Source organism: Artibeus jamaicensis, unplaced genomic scaffold (assembly GCF_021234435.1).
Source record: "Artibeus jamaicensis isolate MK-2021 breed Jamaican fruit bat unplaced genomic scaffold, CSHL_Jam_final contig_233, whole genome shotgun sequence".
Taxonomy (NCBI): Eukaryota; Metazoa; Chordata; class Mammalia; order Chiroptera; family Phyllostomidae; genus Artibeus; species Artibeus jamaicensis.
In genome coordinates, this window is record NW_026521486.1 from 55,474,960 (window position 1) to 55,494,622 (window position 19,663).

Below are 19,663 nucleotides of genomic sequence, written 5' to 3' on the forward strand. Positions count from 1 at the left end.
TTCCCAGTCAGGGCACATGCCTGGGTTGCAGGTCGGTTCCCAGCAGGAGACACACGAGAGGCAACCGTACATTGATATTTCTCTCCCTATCTCGTTCCCTTCCCCTCTAAAGATAAATAAATAAAATCTTTAAAAAAAAGAATCCTGTGGACTACTCATTGTTGGGGTTGGCTGTGGGGGTTCCTGATACCCTGCCTTTCTCTGGCCTGTGGTTCCCTGTGCTCACTGCACCCGGTCCAGGATCACTGACTCCTCCCCATACTCAGTCCTCTCAGGAAGAGAATGAGCTTTGGCTAGCAAGACGGAAAGGAGGTGAAGTGAGGGAATCCAGGGTCTTCAAGCTAAGGTTGAACGGCCAGGTCTTCTAGTTGTCTTCTTCACCACTGCCCCTCTCCTCCCTTTGCCTCCCCAGACCACACACCTACATCTGCATCTGTTGCCGCACTGCACCCCTGAATCCACCTTTTCTTGGATCAGGCCCCTCTGCTGTTGGTGCCCAGCCTGGGATCCTGCAGAACCAGGGCCTCCATGTGAGTGAGACCTGGGCCCACCGCTGCAACCACGCCTAGTTAGTTTGGTGGCTCACCTGCAGCTGAATGTTCACTGGGGCGCTGAGGGCTGGCACCCACTCTACTGAAGACAATGGGCCATTGACGGCTCCTCAAGGTAGATGACAACACGTGGGCAGCTGTGCCCATCCTGCCCTACCAGCACCGCCCCACCCAGTTCTCTCCCAGGGCAAATGTTTTTGGCTGCACCTAAGGAATGAACAGCAGGACTGGCTACGGCTGAAGCAGGAGGTGCTGCAGCTGCTGGAGGCAGCACTGGCCATAGGATGCTGTTGCCGCAATGGTCCTGTGGATGACATGGAAGTGGACCAATATCTGCATTGGCTGGGCATGAAGTTCACGGCCATCAAGGACCTCTGAGGCCAGGAGATCTTATACCTCTTCCTCCTTGGCCAAGAAAAGGACCCCTACTGTAACAGGCTCTACCACTGATACCAGATCAGGGGCCCAAGGTGAGCAGGCTAACCTGGGACAGTCTTCCAGGGGCTGGCCTGGAGCCCTTTTCCAGGCGCCCAGCAGATACTACCCAGGTAACCTACCCAAGGCAACTTGGCTATGAAGTGGAGGGCCTGCTCAGAATCAGACTGACTCCAAAGTTCCTGCTTTTATCCAAAACTATCCCATCTTCTCACTTCTCCAAGCAGCCCCTCTCCCGTCCTCTCCTCTAAACTTCACACCCTGACTCCTCCCCAGAACTGGGGGCATCTCGGGAGTCTGTGACTTCTCTGCTCCCTGGAGCCGCACTGTCACCCCCTGCCATGCCTGTCTCCTCCTACCACATGTACCAGAACTGCTGTACACAGTGGAGGACCCCACCTACCATCTCAGTACCCTGGGACACCCCGAATACCCTGCCACCAGCCGCAGCAGGACACACTCCGGCGGTGGCCCTTTCCCACCTCCCCACCTTGACCGAGGCCATTCCCTGACCCATCTCTTCAAGAACAGATCAGCAACTCACCCCCTAGACAAAATCACTTCCTCTTTAATTGCTGTTAAAGAAGATTCACACCACCTGTCTTGGAGGAGATGGGGACATTCCCCCCTGCCCCCTCCCCTCTCCAATTACCTGGTCCTTTACAAAATATTTTAGCCAGAAAAAAAAAAGACCGGAAACCACTGACACAGACGACCCAAAGGCTGGGTTGATTGAGGGAGGCGGGGCTGGGCCAGGTGAGCCCACTCCACCACCCCCTTCCTGGGGGTGGGGCAGGGGGCCTGGAAACCCTCCCAGACACCTCCCATCCGCTGACCCTGGCTGGGAGGGGTCACAGGATTGAGGGATGGGTCTGGAGCTTCTCCAGTGGGAGGGAGGGGCTGGATAGGAAAACTAGTGGGGGAGGGGGTCCCACTGTAGGGGTGCCCCCTACCCCAGTTCACCACGGGCGCTGCACAGTCACAGTTACGCAGTCACAGTCACAGACACAACCCAAGAGCACCCCCACCCCACCCCACCCTCTTCCCACCCTTGGCTTCCCCTACCCTGAAACACCCGCCCCAAGCCCCTGCCCACCCCTGCCCCATTGTTGGGGAACAAAGCAATAAATTACAAGGCCCCTCCCCATTCCCCTTAGTTGGTTCCTACTCCATCCCTTCTCCCTCCTAAGATAGTAATGAGGAGGGACCCAGGCTCTTGGCTCCCCCAGCCCTTTAGCTTCCATCCATGGGTGGGTTTGGGGGGATGTCTTGATATCCACTCCTCATGGTCCCTTTCACAGAAAGGGTTGGGGACCCCCCTACCCCTCTTGGGCAGCAGGGGTCCTGCCCCTCGCTGCCCTTCCGCCTTCATTGGGCAGTGAGATTAGCATGGAAGGGTGGGGTCCCCTTATTGGCCCCAAGTCCCAGGGCTAGCCCGCCCACGTATTAAGCCCTCCCTCTGGCTTGGCGTTGCCCCCAGGAGCCAGCCTGGGTAGGTGCTCCTGTTGAGCGATTGTCAAGCACAGGCAGGACTGGATCCCCCCGCCCCACCCTTAGGGGGCGCTAGTGAGCACAGTTGACCCAAGAGCAGATAAGCGCGGGGTCCCCTTCTCCAAACACCAAGTGGCTAGACCCAGAGCAATCCCAGTGTGAAAACAGTGGCGAGGGGGCGTATTAAGCTGGGGTCTCCATGCCTTGTTGGGGAGAGGGAGGTGAGTTTGTGTCTCCTGGGAGGCGTGGGGGCTGTGCCCTCGTGGGGGGAAGAAGTGCTCTCATGGGGTGGGGTTCGGATTGGAGGTGAGTGGGTGCATCTGTCCAGCTGTCCACCTGGTGCGGTCGTGCCCGGCCCGTGAAGGAGTGGGGGTGTCTCTCCCGCTGGGCAACTATACCAGCGCGACTGGGGCGTCGGCGCGACCCATGCTGGCAGCGCTGCTGCGGCGGCGGGGGCTGGGCGTGGCGGTAATGCTGGGAGTGGTGGCCGCGCTGGGGGTGGTGGCTGTGCTGCCGCCCTCTCCCGGGCAGCCGTGCTGGAGCAGGATGTCGGCGCACAGCTGGCTTCCAGCCTGGCGGGCGTAGAACAGCGCGGTGCGGCCCTGCGAATCCCGCGCGGCCACGTCGGCTCCGTACTGCGGGGTGGAAGCGGCGGCGTCACTGCGCAGCCCCGGGGAGGCCACGCGCACGCCACTCCGCGGGATTGCCGGGCTCACTCCCAGGGTCCCTTTGAGAATGAACACCAGGCTCCCCCTGCCTGGCTGCTTCCGAGACGAGCCCTCCAAAACCCCTTCGCCCACTCCCCTCTCGCGTACCCACAGCAGCAGCTGCGTGATGACGACGTGGGCGAGCTCGGCTGCCAGGTGCAGCGGGGAACGAAGCTGCGGGTCCTCTACGCTGGAATCGAGCGGGCCGTGTCGCGCGTGGGCCAGAAGCAGGAGGACGGCGGCCACGTCCTGGGCCTGCACCGCAGCCCACAGCTGGCGGCCCAGCGGCTCGTCCGGAGCGCCCAGCGGCGCCAGGAACAGCAGCTGCTCGTACTTGGCGCGAATCCAAGACTCCCGCTCCTCCCTGCAAGACCGGGGATCAATGGGAAGGGCTCTCGGGCCCCCCTCTCCAAGGTCCTCAACCCAGGAGACCCTCTCGGGAGCCCCTCCCCCGCATCAGACTGTTCCCTCACACATACCGCGAAGAGTCCCGCGTGGGTTTGGCTCGGCCCCGCGTGTCGCTCTCCCACACACGGTTGGCCATATCGTTGCCAATGGCCGTCAGCACCAGGGTCAGCTCCCGCGGCCAGTCGTCCAAGTCCAGGGAGCGGACGCGGGACAGGTGCGTCCCCAGATTCCGGTGAATGCCAGAACACTCGATGCAGATGAGTGCGCCCAGGTTCAAGCTGGCCCACGTGGGGTCTGGGGAAGGAGTGAGAGGTCGGCTCCCCACAGAGCAAGCAGGGGCACCCCGGGACTCGCCGACTCCAGCGAACCACACTCCCTCCCAGGCCCCTCTACTGCCCCCTTGTGCTCACTGGGGGCCCCGCAGTCCACGCAGATAGCGTTCCCCTTGGCGTTCCTGATCGCCTGGATAGCCACGGCTTCGCTTTGGCTGTCTGTGCGTAGCTGCAGAAAGAGCCGGGGTTATTATTCACTCTCCCTGGGAGCCCTTCTCCGAACTCCTCAGACACGCCTCTGCTTCCCACCACCCCCGAACCCCTGTCACCCCCATTACCTTGACCTTGCTGCTCTCACAGCACTGCAGACTGGCTAGGATCTGACTTTCAATCGCCTGGACCCAGGCATCCCGCTCCTCAAAACTGGCTGCCTCGAAGTGCCACGTCTGACCAGTGCTGGACACGATCAAGAACTCGAAGTTTTCCTCTGGGTGGGGGGATGGGACAGGGCCATGAGGGACAGAGTTCAAACAGGGACTGCCTTCCCCAAACCTTCCTCCCTGATGTCCATCCCAAGCCCCTGGGAGTGGGGCGGAGGGGCTGGGGAAGCAGAGGGTGGGGGAGAGCAGGAAGCCCGAGCACATGCAGGGGAAGGCAGGGGCACCCCCATCCCTCTGCACCCCAGCTGAGCGCCCCTCCCAGCTCCCCGCTTGTTACCTGCTTTATAAATATTTCTTAAACTACCAAAGGATTTTAGTTTCCACATTTTGCGCTTGGCTGGTTTCCCGAAGCGAAGGAGATAGAGATAGAATAGAGAGCAGAACGGAGGAGACCAAGAGAGAAGGAGAAAAAGAGGCAGATAGAGAGATGGAGAGAGAGTGACAGAGTGCCAGAGACAAAGCAGGACAGACAGATGGGGAGAGAAAGCAGAACTAAAGTCAGTGGCCCCGGAGCAGAGTAGAGCGGAAGCCAAGAGCCATGAGAGCAGGCAGATCTGGAGCCTGGGTCTGAGCACCCAGCAGAGAGCAGGGGCAGTGGGAACCGGTTATCATGGCCAGTGAGGAGCTGGGTCTCTGGGGAGGGAAGGCAGGGCCAGGGTCTGAGTAAACATGGGGAAAGGGTCCAGGGGGCGGGTCACAGGCCTGGGATGAGGGGCCTGCAGTTCAGAAGTCTTGAGGGTCTGGGGGCTTCACTGGGTTCAAGAATGGGTATCACTGTGGTCAAGAGCTGCCAGGGGAGCTTGGCGATCATAGGAAGTTACTGGGAACAGGGGCTGAGTGGCCACAGGGTCCAGGAGCTGAGGAGTCAATGGGGGACACTGAGGTCAGGGTCTGAGTCCCTGGGGGACCACAGGGGCTTCTGGGTGCAGGAGCTGGGGTGGCAGGCAGAGCTGAGGGCAGGAACAGACACTAGAGGGTCATTAGGGGAGTGAGCAGGAGCTAGACTTACGGAGGTCATTGAACACGGGGGCGGGGGAATGCTGGGGTGCAAGGCATTGCCTGGGCAATGGGAGGAAGGCCAAGGGCTGAGGGTGTCCATCCCTTTTTCCACTAAATAATGTGCAAAGTGGTCGTGATAGTCAAGCACTCAACTCAGGCACTTTTCCTTCTCCTGCAGGACCTAGGCCAGGGATCTGGAGTTGGGGGTGTGGGTCCAGAGTGGGGGTGCAACTGCCCACCAGGGCCTCACCTTCAGCCTGCCCAGCTGAGCCTTCAGTCTTGGACGGTGTTGTCAGTTTTTTCCTCCTCTGCTTCTTCACCATGGGAGAAGGGGGAGGTTCCCGACTCAAGGGGCTCAGGTCTCCGGACGGCGTACAGTCTTAGGAAGGGGGACACAGCTGCCTCAGCTGCCCCCTCCACAGATTTCCTGATTTCACATAGCCCATCTCCTCCCCTGAACTAGCTGTGGCATTTTAGTACCCCTCTTCTCAGCTGGCCCTCTCCGGGAGGTCCCCCAAATTACTCCGGAGGAGGCGGGCAGACCAGGGGCTCAGAGTCAGACCTGTACTTAGGGCCTGGCGCCACCACTTACTGGTCTTGAGACCTTGAGCAAGTCACTTAATCTTCTGAGCCTCAGTTTCTTCATCCCCAAAATGGGGATAATAATCTTGACCCCCAACAAGGTTGTTGTGAGGACTACTTGTTACAATGTTACCTGCTCTTTTAAATAAATTTAAAAAATATATATATATATATGCACATTTCCAAACTCTCCAAACACTGAATGCTAACTGTGAGCTGGACAATGTTCTCAGTTTGTTTAAGCCTTAAAGCAACCCTCTCAGGTAGAAACTGTTATCTCCATTTTATAAATGAGGAAACCGAGGCATTGAGATGTCAAGTAACTTGCCCGAGGAGCAAGCTGGGGCTCACGTTCAGGCAGTTTAGTTCTGGAACCGACTTGTTTTAAGCATTATGGTAAACATGGCAATGCTGCGCTTGGCACCTGGCACCCAGGACATGTCCGATGTGTCCACTCGCACACCGGGTCCCAGCCCCCACGCTTCCACTCCAGTTTCCCTCCCACCCACATCCCACTTGGCTCTGAAAGACAGTGGATGGAGGAGGGGTCCTCACTGACCGGTGCTGAGGGCTCGGGCCAAATTCCGGTCTGGCTTCAGCAGGTGCTTGGATGTCTGGTCTGGCGGGGGCTGCAGGGAACCGGGGCTGGGACTGGGGCTTGGGGTGGGAGTAGTGGCTTCTGTCGAAAGCAGAGAAAGATATACACCTCAGTGAGCCACTCAGTCTCAGTCCATGCCCTGGTGGTACCTCTTGATCACCCACTCTCTCACTGACCCAGTTCCCACCCCTACTTCCCCACTATGCCTCCTCTCCTCCCCTTGGCTCCGGCCCCCTCTCCTGTGCCTTTGTCACGAGCCCCACTCACCAGGGCCTTCACCCATCTGGACAGTGCTCATGTCCTTGACCAGCCCGTTGATGCTGGCTGAGGGGCCAAAAGCAGAGATGGCCCGTGGGGGCCGCTTGCCAGGGACTTTGACCGTTGTTCGTAGCAAGTCCATCTCCTTGCCATGGGTGCTGTGGATGTAGTCCTGGAGGGGCACAGGGATTGGGGGTGTGGGAAAGGTGGGGTCCTTGGTGTTGCTGGGAAGCAACCAATAGTGGGGAACAGAGAGCGACTGGAGAGGGGGCTCTGGGAGCTGACTGGGTGGGGGTGAGCTTCTAGGGGATTCTTCTAGGCCTGAATGGCGGGCCAGGTGGAGGTCCTCTCTCCATCCTCTCCCACTAGACTAAAAATTCCTGGGGAGATATAGTTACCTTTTCATCCCCAGTATGGTCACATCAGAGGTACCTAACCTTTAACATGCTTGCTAAACTTAAGAGAACAGCACGAGCTTCCCAGAAGTGATGTTACTGTTTGCCGGAGGCACAGACTCACAGAGCCGGGAGGGCGTCTAAGACCAGCCAGCTCGGCCCGGCCTATGCCTGCCACTCACGTTAATGCTGGGGTGGTACAGGAGGAAGCCATTACTGGACAGGGTCACATATTTCTTCTTCCATTCTTTGTTCAAGGAGTTGCCACTTCGCTTTAGTAGGAAGCTCTGTGGTATGGAAAAAAGACGTGGATGAAAAGCTGCTTAAGACCAGCTACGCCCGGCCCGCCCTCAGCTCCTGGACCACCGGCCGACCTGTTTAATGGGGATGGCTCGCCCACTCCCTGTGGTCTCTCCCCGACTGTCCAAGCTCCGCTTCTCAGTGTCACTGCCCCGACGATTCTGGAATGGTTATCGGCGTCAGGAAATGGGTGGAGGGGCACACTGGTGGAGGTGTGGGGAAACAGACAAAAAAGGGCCCAACAGAGGGGTCTAGAGACCACAGCAGATGGGCAGGCAATGGACAGGGGACGGGGGTCAGTAGAGCCAATACCGCAAAAAGGCTGGTCCGGCGCTTGGCCGCCCGGTGCAGAGACCCCGGGGTGCTCAGCCCAGCCACTGCCGCCGCCTCGGCTCGCAGCTCCCGGTGGCCAACGTTGGGTGATGACGGGAGGGAGGAAGAGTAGTCGCTAGTGTGGCCCCCGTTGCTAGCCTGGAGAAGTCAAAGCAGCTGAGGCGCTCCCACCCCACCACACTGCAGTTACACCCTCTTATGAGGCATCCGAGAAGTGTGTTTCATGTCAGCACCATTTATTTGTACCAGCGTTAATAAGAAAACTCCTCACTAACGTTGTCCCAGGGCTACAGATTTTACAAAGTTGGCTTCACAAGCTTTTATGCCACATAATTTTCCTGACAGCCTTGGGAGGTTTAAGTGACTTGCTCAAGGACATCACAAACAGTGTTTGAAGCCTTTGTCACTTGCCAGTCCAAAGCACTTTCTACAAATGGTGTCACTACCATTTCCACCCGCCCCCCAACAAGCCCCTTGGCTACTCCGTACTTGTCCTTGGATGAGCAGTTACTCTCTGACTCTTACTAGTCCCTCTGTGGACCCTGCAACAGCAACTCACCTGCCCGGCTATGGGGGTGGAAGCGGCGGAGTGGCTTGGGGAGCTGGGCAGGGACTTGCAGGCGGCCAGAAGCTGTTGCTGTTTGCGCAAGGTCACCACCTTCTGGGCCACTGAGGAGGGGAGGGGAAAGGGAAGTGAGCAGGGCGGACACCCAAGAACACTCTTTGGTGTCCAGCTGTGAGAAATCCCCAAGAGATAACACAGGCCCCTACTTTGTTGTCACTGTGGACTTCATGCCACATGGAACCTTGCCACTTCCTCCAGCCCAGAAAGATCTTGTGGCTATTAAGCAAAACTTCTGTGACCTTCTTGATCCCTCCTCTCTCCCACACAGTCAGATGACCTATCACTCAGAGAGAGGCCTGGATATCGACTTCTACAAACATCCCAGGCCTGCAGCTCTCTGCCCCCCACACTCACCCTCCTGGAAGACCCGGTCCACGTTGAGCCCATAGGTGGCACAAGTCTCGTAGTAGCTGCAGCGCTTCATGTCGGCGCACAGGGCTCTGGCGCGGGCATCTCCCACCACCCGGGGGGAGGAAGCACTGATCCTGTCTGAGAGACGAACGGGAAAGAAGCAGGACTAGCACCTCTTCCCCATTTTCCCTGCTTTCCTTTCCCTTGGGCTCCATTCCCAGGCTGGGCTCTCTAGGGACAGGATCTGAGGGAATCCTCAGGTGGAATGGAGTGTGTAAGCCTTTTGTGAGTGCTGGGCCTGGCTCACATGCCCAACTGCATTAGGAGTGGGCTGTGTGTCTTCAAAAAAAAAAAAAAAAACAAACCCTCCGGAGTTGAGCGGAGCTCCCCAAGGCCTAAACTGGCTGAGACTCGAAAATGACAATCTCCCCGTCCTGCAAACCCAGTGAACCCAGAAATGCGTGGCACGTGAACTAGGAAAGGGGTGACTGTCTGTGGGTATCAGGTGGACTGCTCACTCTGCTGTGGGGAACCTGGAGGTGAGCGACCGGTGGAAGCAGGCCCCGGCCGGACAGACACCCGGACAGAAAGCCCTACCAGCGCGACACGGGTGGCCAGTGGAAGGAGCTTTCTCTGGCCCTGGTGGACAGTCTGGGCACCTCTGAATCACTTTTTGAGAACTGAAATGTTTTCTGCCCTCTGTGTTTTCTCCATATTTCATTCGTATTTTCTCTTTGTTTTAAATAGTTCGTTTAAAAGGTGTCAGCCCAACCCAGCAAGAGAGCTGTAGAAAAGGCTTTCTCCTGGCACTGGGGCCTGAGATTTTGTTTCCCATGGCAGTGGCATCAGGAAATGGCAGCATAAGAACACAAGGTAGGTGCCCCTCAGAGATGGCAGACTGCTACTCTAGCTGTGTCCGCCCCCCCCCCCCCAGGAAGTCTCCTTTTCTCTGCTCAGGTCTTGGGAAGTTTGTGTTGGTTTCACGGCTCTCTTATCTGGAGACCAGCCTTCCTCCAGAAGATGACTGGAACCCACGGGACCATTTCCACCCCTCACCAAGTTCTCTTGTGTGTTGGGCAACACCCCAGCAGCGATCAGTAGTGCCTTCCCATCCCCTCCTTACCTTGCGTCCCCACCAGTGCCAGCGCCAGGCCTCCTCGCCCCTCCCCCCGCAGGGAGCTCAGCTGCCCGTGCAGACGGCTCACGGCCTGGAAACTGTTCTCATCCTCCAGGCTGAAGACCAAGATCACAGCGTCTGCCCAGCCTGAGAACTTGCGGGGGATGAGGGAGTACACAGAGAGTCAAACAAGTGAATGACCTTCCCCATTAGACCTGGGAAACCAGGGTCCTCTCCCCTGGCCAGTGCCGACCCCAGCCAGCCTGCATGCCCCACACCTCACACCTCACCTTGGCATCGGGTGCCCCAGCTTCCTCTCGGATCAATACCAGATGAGTCTGTCCATCTACCAGCATCTCTTTTTTGTGCTGCTCACCTGTCCAGAAGGTTTGGAAGTGGCAGGTCAGAGGTCACGTGTCACCAGGCTTCCCCCCCACCCCCACCCCCAATTCCTCTACTTTAGCCGTCACGGCCTCATCCTTCACTCTGGTCTCCATACCTGCCTGGGCACTGGTCACACTGCCTAGTCGCTGCCCTGGGTCCCTGAGCCCAATCTTTAGTTTACTATGGTCCCTGAGAACTCACTCTCTGTCTTCTCCAGCACCTGGTAGGAACCGGTCAGGAATCGATGGATGAGCGATGACTTCCCACTCCTGGCGTCGCCCAGTACACCCTGAGGACAAGGTTGTAGAGCAGAGAGGGTGGGGATTAGGGGAGGCGGGATGCTTGAGTCTGGAGAACTTAAAGAGACTGGCAGTGTGCAACCGTCCAGGGAGGGCCTGCGGGGCCTGGAAGATGGTCAGCAGAGAGCGTCTGGGAGGAGCAGGCCAGGAGTGCGGCGAGAAATACTCCCAGGCTCAAAGTGATCTGTGAGCTGAAGCACGTCAGCAACTCAGTGCGATCTGTGTGTAGTGTGCTGTTCAGAAAGCACACTAGACGTGTGTATGGGGCAGGGAGGCCTGTCACGGCCGTAGGCACCGGTTGAAAAGTTTAACCCGGTTTTAAGCAGAAGAACATGAAAGGCTATAAGAGATGTCGGAAATGAGGCGAAGCCTGGGAGACAACCGCGGGTAAACAGGGAAAAGGAGACTAAAGAAAAAGTCGGGAGGACATACCAAGGCTCAGGAAGGTGCTATTAAGTAGAACCTCAGGAGACCTAAAATCTATTCCCAATTCACAGAGAGAGGGAAAGGAGGAGAGGCCAGAGAGTTGAGAACGCAGTGGGCAGGAGGTCAGCCTTTCTGCAGACAAGGGGCCTGGGTTACGTACCAGGCGCAGTTCAGGAATGGAGCGACTCAAAGTCCATTCCTGGCTATTGGCCACAGCCTCTGTAATGGAAAAGGAGCCATAAGAGGGGGTACTCCAGGCCCAGGACTCCCAACCCTCAGCCACCCCTCCCCCTTTTGCAGCTTTCCTTAACCCTCAGGACCCTGCCTGGGCTAGGGAGCTGCGTGGAAGGACTAGGTTCGAGAGTGGTCCCCAGTCCTCCCATCCTAGGCAGCTCTCCCCACAGCTGTTGCTGCCACTCAGTGGTTGCTTAGCAACGGAGTCAGCAAGACGAAAATACTTCAGTTGGCATCTCCCTTAAAACACGTCCCCAATAGGTAAATCCCTGCCCCAGACCTGGGGACCAGGGCTCTGGCAGTGGTGAGTTCTTCTCTCTGGAAGGAGAATGTAGGAGGGTCTTCTACCCAAAGGCCTAACTGATCACCAGGAGAGATCCTGGGAGGAGGGGCTGGGACGTAGGAGGGAGTGAGTCTTCCTCCATGCTTATTTCACAGCAGAGAAACTGAGGTGAGGGATATGCTTTCCCTTTTTCAAGGTCGGTGGCCTGAAGGCCTGACTCCTCTCCACAGCCCAAGGAATGGTGCTTGGATTTTCTATGCCTCTTTCTTCCATAACCCTCTCCACAAGCATCCCCCAAAAGAACTGTGGGGAAGGGTTTCAATCCCTGACGAAGAGAAGTCACAGGCCTGGGGGAGTGGGAGGAGGATGGATGCTCCTTCCGCCCGCCGCCACCGGGTCCAGCCCCCGCTCCTGACACCGGCCGGACGTTCCCGGGGCGCCGCAGCTGCGGCGGGAACTCTGGGATCCGGAGCCATCTGCTCCCACCCGCTCCAGAGCCAAACCCCGGGGCCGCCCCCGCTCCCGGACCTGCCTCCCCTCCGGGAGTGTGAGCCGAACCATGAGTCCTTCGCCTCTCTTCCAAAAAAAAGAGGGGGAAGGAAAAAAAGAAATCAAGACAGCCCCTCCGCCTGAAAGAAACACTACCTTCTCCGCACCCCCTCCCAAGTCTCCGGGGGTAAGAATTGCCTTTGCAGCAGCTCCGCCCCCTTGAGTCACTCCGGGTCAGCCCCCCGGGGGAGCTCAGTCGGGCTCCGGGCCTGGGTGGGCAGTGGGGGAAGTGAGGCTTCCTATCCACCCCCTCTCACTTCACAGTCAAGTATTCAGCTCTATCCAGTCCCCACGCACTCCCTCGCGGCCCAACCCGCCTCTGCTGCATGGAAAGAAACAGAGACTTGTCTCGCTGCCTACTAGCTGCCTCTCAGCCCAGGGGACGAAGACCTGTCCCTGGCGAGGAGCTACCTGCAAGGTCACTGTCATGCCACCTGCGCTAAGTGCTCAGGAGAAACTGAGGCTTCCTAACCCCCTTCCCCTCCAGTGTCCCTCTGGGCAAGGCACAGTCCTGTTCCTATGCTCCCGGATTCCATCTGAGGCTGGACATGGGGTCTGGGGCTTCTGTGGGAGCAATTTCCTACAGTCACTCTGACCAAGGGCATCATTTTCCCAGAAAGCTCTGAGGCTTTCTGAGTCCCTCTGAAATCAAGTCATTTCTCATGTTGCACAATGTAGCTGTCCACCCCCGTCAGGACCTCTTATCTGTACCCCAGGCCTCGGCAGGGAAGTCAGTCTAACTGCTCTGCTGGCCCAGGAGAGAAGCTTCCCCAGTTCAGCGCCGCACGTGGCTCCCCCAGCCCCAGCCGAGCACTCCAGGGGCCCTCCCCTCCCGGTTCTCAGACCCTGGTCCTACTCACTAGGGGAGGCGCGGAGCTCTGTGCCCAGCAGCTCCCTGGACCCGCTGCCAGAAGACAGGCCTGGGGGTCCAGGAGGGGGCCCGGAACCAGGAGGCCCCCCTGTGCTCTTGGTGAAGATGCCGCTGATAAACTTGAGCATTTTTCGATCCCGAGTGGATGCTCGGCCCCCCTCCCGGCCCCGTTTCAGCCCCGGGGCTGGGGGCTCCAGAGTGATTGGAGGCACAGGCCCAGTTGGCTGCACGGCGGCGGCGGTGACAATAGTGGCTGGAGCCGGGGTTGCTGGGATGGTTAGTGGAGGAGGAGAGCCCGCAGGTGGTCCCGGGTGCAAGTCACTGTTGTCCAAGGTCTTACTCTTGCTTTTCCGAGGGGACAGCTTCCCTCGGGCTCCGGGCCCAGCCCCGACCCCACCGGAGGTCGTGGCTGCAGCCACCCCTGCCCCGGCAGCAGCTCCAGTCCCGGCGCTGCTCTTTGACCCCTTGACCTTAGGCTTGCCCTCGCTTTCGGGCCATGACAGGCGGCTGCCCGCGCCCTTGCCCCCGCCGGCTTTGGCGCCACTCGTGGTCACCGTCTTGCAAGGCTTGGGAGCCGGTGGAGGAGGCGCCACCTTAAGCCTCCGGGTGCCAGTGCCCGGGTGCGGGGAGGACGAGCCGGGGACGCCGCCGCCCGCCCGGCCTTCAGGTTCTGGGCCCCCCCAGCTCGGGCTGCTGAGCAGGGGGCGCCGGGAGGCGGTGGGGGCAGCTCCGGGCTTGGGGTCGGGACTCAGCCCTCCGGAAAGCGGGGGCCCTGGAGGGGTGGCCCAGAGGGAAAGCCGGCGGCCGGGAGCCGGGGAGACGGGGCGGGCCGGACTGGCGGGAGCCGGGGACAGGGCGGGGGTCTCCGCGCCCTCGGCGCCACCGGCGCCCGCGCTGCTCGTGCTGATCCACAGCGCATCCTGCCGGTGGAAGAGACGCTCATGCCGCTTCTTGCCCGGCTCCTCCGCGCCTCGGGGGCTGCCAGGATCCCCGGTCTCCGCACCTCTGGTCCCGGGGGCGCCTGCTGAGGCCGCAGACGGGGAAGGTGGCGGCGGAGGCACTGACTCGAGCTTGACCAGGGTCAGCGAGATGAGGTAGGTCGTTGTCCGGCGCTGAAGCGCGCCCGCGCCCCGGCTCATGGGGCCCCGAGACCCCCGAGCTGGGGAGGGGAGAGGAGTCCCCCGGACTGCCTCAGGGGGGCCCGGCCATGGGGCCGCCCTGCTCGCTGCCCCCAGCCCCCGCTGAGCCCCCGGCCCGGCTCCGCTGTCGCCGCCGCCTCCGCCGCCTCCGCTTGCGCCCCCCTCCCATCACACGGGGCGCCCCCTCCCCATGCTCCCCGCCCTGCACCCCCACCCCGTCGGAGCCCCGGGACCTTGGTGCTGCTCCAGGGAGGCGCGCCGGACCGTGCACCCCGGCCTGGTCGGGGGCGCTGGGATGGGCGGGGGAGGGCGGGGAGGACGGCAGTGGGGGCAAATAGGGGACAGGGAGGGACAGGGGGCAGAACAGGGGGACCTGGGGCCGGGGGAGAAGGGGAGCCCGTGCGGGGGCGGCAGAGGCGGGGAGTGGGGACCGAAGGGACGGAGGCCGCGGATGGGGGTCGGAAAGGGGGTCTTCAGGAGGGTGGGAAGCCAATGGGGCTGGTCGTGCAGGGGATTCGCAGGGGCAAGGGGAGGATGCTGGGGATGGAGATACGGGCGCCGGCGGGGGAGGAAGGAGGGAAGCCGGAGAGGGTGGGAACCCTCGGGTACAGGGTCTGGGAGGGGAGGGGCATGAGATCCGGACGGAGAGTCGGGGGGGCTCGCAGGGGCTCGGCCGGTCCGGATGCGCGCTGTGTCCGGGCGCTCCCCTCACATTGGGGAGGAGGCAGCCCCCCCAGCATCCCCCCACCTTCCCTCTACCAGCTCTGCTGTCTGCGAAGGCGGCGCAAAATCCAGGACTGGATTTCCCTCCCAAACCCTGGGCTGGATTTCCCGGGACTTGGACTCGCCCGCTCAGACCATCCAGCCCCCTCCCCTAGCACAGCAGTTAGGGCGCGCGACTTCTGGGTGTGGCATTTAAGGACCTGGGTAAAAATCCGTCTATGGGTGGGCAGTCCGCCGCGCACATGGTGCAAATGCGGGGTCACTGCTAATTCTGGAGAAGCTGAAGTTGGAAAGTGGAGAACCCCGAAATCCCTTTCCCAGGACCTTGCTTGTCTCCCCCAGGTACTTGCATGTGTTCCTTTCCCCATAAGCCGGCCCCTCGCCCACCTCCACCCCCTCTCACGCAATACATCGATGGGGACACTCTTTGAACCCAACTGTCCCAAAGTGAACTTGGATAGTGTTCCCTGGAGATGGGGACAAACAGGGAACTTCACAGGCTAGGAAGGAGGGGGCTGCCTCATGCAGAGACACATCTGGGGGCGCGGAGGGGCCCAGGCTGAGAAGTAAATCAAAGGCTACAGCTCGAGGTGTAAGGAGAAGGAATATATCTACGATTGACACCCCCCATACCAAAAAGCACGGTCTCCATAGCAACCGTAGCTCCAAGAGTGCCTCAGAAACAGCGGGGATAAGCAGAGAGGAGGGATCGATGTTTATGGAGGTGTGGGTGGGGGGTCTGCCATGGAATTTGTGGGTCATGGAGGCTCCACCCTCACATCTCGTTACCCACATGTGGGGTATTTAGTGCCCCCCAATATAAGGAGCCCCTCAGTTGAGACAGCGGGAGCCAGATTCTTCTGGGCTCTTATTCAGTCTCCTGAGGTTTCGGGGTGGGGCTCGTTTAGAAGGTTAAAGAGGAAAGCGTCTGCTCTGTATCTTCCGCCCCTCTAGGGACCCTGGAGTTCAAGGCTCACTGTCCTCAAGCCCGGAAAGAAGGATTAAGGGGTTAGGCCACTGGGGAACAGAGACCGAGACCCAGCAGGGGTGGGACAGGAGTCTGGAGAGGTTTCCCCGCACCCCTGGACTCGGGGAGTCTCAGCGTTCCCCTAATTTGGCGTCCCATCCTCCTGACGCAGCCGAGACTATAATAGTGCAGTCGTGGGCGGCTCTTGGAGGCAGGAGCCGGCGGCGCACTCTCTTGGGCCTGGTAGGGGTTCGGGGCGGGGGGTGTACCGAGGCGCTGGATGCCCTTTGTTTTCCCCAAGACCTGCACCCAGACCCTCCGTGGGCCTACCCCAAGGTCAGCAGCCTCTTGCCCGGTGCCCCACCCCACCTCTGCCCCCGCTGCGCCAGGATGGCACTCTCCCCCAGACAGAAGTCTTTTCAGCAGTCCTTTCTGAAAGAGTGGTGGAAATTTTGATTCTGGCTTAACTTCTCTCCTCTACACTGGTAGCCTCAGTTTCCCCTTATATCCAAAGGGAACAGCACCCTGACTCTCTGGGAAGAGTGAAACAAATCCCTCGTGAAAAGTGACGTCTTCTCAGAGACTCCTGCCTACATCCCTTTTCACCCCTGCTCTCCAGAGCTGAGCAGTGCGCCTCTACCTGGCCTAAACGTCGGTCCACCCCCCTTTTCTTTTCTGCAGGGGTGGGGCGTGGAGTTCCTCCCCGGAGGTCCCTTTGGGGTCACTCCCCCTAGGTCTCTGCCTCTCCAACAATTAGTACTGTGGGGAAGGTGTCAGCTGTCCGAGTCCAAAGGTGGAGGACAGGCAGCACCAACCTCAGAAGGGCAGTGGCAAGGGTATCATCAGACTTCCCTTAGGAACCACACCGAACTGTTCCTTCTGCAAGCTGTGCTCTGGTAGCCCTCACCATCAGAGACCTGGCAGAAGGTACCCTTGATGGAAAGAATGGCTTCTTGACTGCCCCCATCTGCCACCCCCAAGTAGGCCACTAAGAATGGAGAGGCTGAAAGAGACCAGGAGATGATGGAGGACGTGTTTCTCCCAGACACCTTTCATGAGCGAAGGAGCCCATTTTTGTTAGTTCTTTGCCACCACGCAGGTGATGAAAGGAGAACAGTCTGGAGAGAACTCCAGTTCCATCAGCTCCTTGGTGCTGGTGCCTGGTGGATGGATGAGCGGTTCCTGCCAGGGCCCCACCACAGGACTGAAGGCTGGGGTGGGCAGGAGGATGTGGTGGATGGTGTTGCCATGGCAGCACTTCCTTCCTGTATTGTCATCACTTGCTCTAATGGCACTAAGGAGGTAGAGCGGAAGGTGCGCTGGGGGAAGACAGGAACAGGAGCACGGGGAACAGAGGGAACTGATGAGAGTCCCGGGGACCTCTCTGCACTTCAGCTGTGCAGAGCATGCTGTGTGAATGTTAGTGTGTGCCTGGAAGCCTGAGATTCTCTGTGTGGTGACTTTAATGTGTGTATGTATTTGTGTGTTTCTTCCTACAGCTGGAGAACAAGAGGTCACTGATCCCTCATGGGTCCTGGGAATGAACACATTATCCAATCCCAGAACCTTCTGCCCTAGACTGCTTCCTGCCTCGGACTCCCCAGGCAGGGTCCAAGTCTACCATGGGTCTGTAACAGCCTGTCTTCCCCGTGCTCACCCACTTCTCCATTTCCAAGAAGGTCAGCTCAGCAGTGACCTGTGTTTTGATCCCCAGGGAGAAGAATCAGAGTTTGGGGAAGAGAAAGAATGACACCCCCCATATTTTTTCCCCATCTTTTCCAAATGTACTCCCCTGAATCCCAGCTCCATCTTGGAAGCTGCTAGGCAGTAGCTGATTGAGAAATGATGTATGACCCAGCAAACCCTTCTATGCCCCTGCTGGTCCTTGATACACCCGAGATGGGAGCTAACCCTTGTCTTACCTCGTACGCTATTCAGTGAGGCCTGGATGCTGTCCCGAAGCTCCGAATCGCCCACCTTTTCTGCCAGTTTCCTGAGGCGGTTTAGAGCCTGCCTGGCTACCTCATGTCGCCTGACTTCTGCTCTCACTGCAGCTACAGCCAACTGCTTTTGGGCATGCATGTTACCCAGTCCTGTCTTGCCAGGCTAACAGCAACCTCTGGCAAAGAAGCCCATGGTCCTACAGCCCCCGAACCCCAGAAGGCCCCTTCTGCTGTGCCTCAGAACTCCCCGCCCCTGCCCGCCCTTCCGTCTGTCGGCCTCACTTCCTGACTGGTGAGTTTCAAACCCACAGCCTGGGACAACACTACCTCCTGCACCAGACACCCCCTCTAGCGTTGGCCCTTCGGCTCTGCCAGCCAGCCTCTGCTAAGATTCCCCAGCCAGGTGGAGGCAGAGACCTTAACAAGCATCAAGCCTCCTAGGGCCTCCTGTGGGAGGTAGCTAATTAAAATAGGTGTTGGTGCTGGGAGAATGTGGCAAGCCAGGTCCCAGGTGCTATCCCAGACTCTTGGTGACCTACAGATTTGTGTGTAGTCTTAAACTCTCACAGGAGTCCATACACACTTGGCCTGTCACTCTCACAGCCCTGCATTCCAGTTTATAGTTGTAATCACCACCCACTCTACGCACATCCAAGGAGCTTGCATACTTATATCTTGCAACGTAACCCTTCCTGGGTCAGCTACCCCACTGCAACCACCTCCTTATTAAAAGGGCTAAGCAGTTATGGGGAGAACAGGTGATGGAAGAGGACAGTAATCTATAACCAGCCCAAACCACCATGCTCCATGATCAAGAGCTTTCATGATAATTAACCTGTCTATAACACAACATTTTATAACAACAGTTTACAACACAGCTTCATATGTATCGTCTTTATGACAGGCCCAAGGGGTAGGATTATTATCCCTAGTCTGCAGCAAAGAAAGCTGAAGCTCAGAGAGGCCCGTAAAAGATGCAGCAAAGATATGACTCTAGGATCCTGATTATAAATCTGATACCCTTTCACTACACCACCCAACCAAAATGCTTGCTGACCAGTCCCCCTATTCTTAATGCTATTGTTCTGTCCTTGATTTAGGACCTGAAAGAGAAGAGGGTGGATGAGGAATGGAAGGACAGAATGAAAATTCAGGGAGGATAGGGGAGTGGAAATGGTAGATATTTTTATCTAATTACTTTGTTTCAAGACTCAGACCTTTCTGGCCCTTCCAAATGTCTCTGCCCCTGCTTATCTTTTTTATATTAATTTATGAAAGATAGGGGATTATAACTATGTGAATATTTCTGTAGTTGGAGAAAGGGAATTGAGGTTGACATTACCCACTGGAACCTATAAAACAGTCTGAACAATAACTAACACTGTTTACTATGTGTCAGGTACTGTCCCAAGAATTCTATGTATATATTAACTCATTCAACCCTCACAACAACGCAAGAGGTAGGAGTGTTATTTATCCCCATTTTACAGATGAGGAAGCAGGTACAAAAAGCATAATTAACTGGCAAAGATATCACACAGTGAGTGGTAAAGTTGGAACCCAGGCAGTCTGACCAGCAATAGACTGTATATTGTGTATGCAGTCATAGAATCCAGGTATACACACACACACACACACAAATTGTTGTGTGGGTTGAAGGGAGATTGTTCCTTTGTGTTCATACACAGACTGCTTCTTTCTCTTTTCCCATTCCCCTAAAAAGGGCAGGGTGCCCTGGCTGGTGTAGCTCAGTGGATTGAGCACAGGTCTGCGAACCAGAGGATCGAGGTTCAATTCCCAGTCAGGGCACATTCCTGGGTTGCAAGCCAGTTCCCTGCAGGCCAGTTCCCAGCAGGGGACACACTAGAGGCGACCATACATTGATGTTTCTCTCTCCCTCTCCTTCCCCTCTAAAGATAAATAAATAAACAAATAAATAAATAAATATTATTTAAAAATAAATAAATAAAAGGGCAGGGTGTC

The 19,663-nt window shown here is 58.0% G+C and overlaps 1 protein-coding gene across 2 annotated transcripts; it reads right to left on the reverse strand.

Moving 5' to 3' along the window:
- Positions 1-2,082: 2,082 nt before the first annotated feature.
- Positions 2,083-17,909, reverse strand: AGAP2 (ArfGAP with GTPase domain, ankyrin repeat and PH domain 2). 2 transcript variants are annotated; one of them, XM_037167181.2, is made up of 18 exons: positions 17,660-17,909; positions 11,132-11,190; positions 10,448-10,535; positions 10,153-10,238; positions 9,869-10,016; positions 8,749-8,883; positions 8,329-8,438; positions 7,749-7,907; positions 7,511-7,597; positions 7,319-7,423; positions 6,751-6,913; positions 6,445-6,564; positions 5,554-5,682; positions 4,203-4,351; positions 4,003-4,093; positions 3,664-3,886; positions 3,293-3,548; positions 2,083-3,112 (listed from the first exon to the last, which is right to left on the reverse strand). In XM_037167181.2, exons 1-18 carry the CDS (start codon positions 17,817-17,819, stop codon positions 2,870-2,872), a joined length of 2,511 nt encoding a protein of 836 aa, XP_037023076.2. In that variant the 5' UTR covers positions 17,820-17,909; the 3' UTR covers positions 2,083-2,869. The 2 variants fall into 2 exon arrangements, with proteins under 2 accessions (XP_037023076.2, XP_037023075.2); XM_037167180.2 differs by lacking the exon at positions 17,660-17,909 and adding an exon at positions 12,898-14,147.
- Between the last annotated feature and the right edge of the window lie 1,754 nt (positions 17,910-19,663).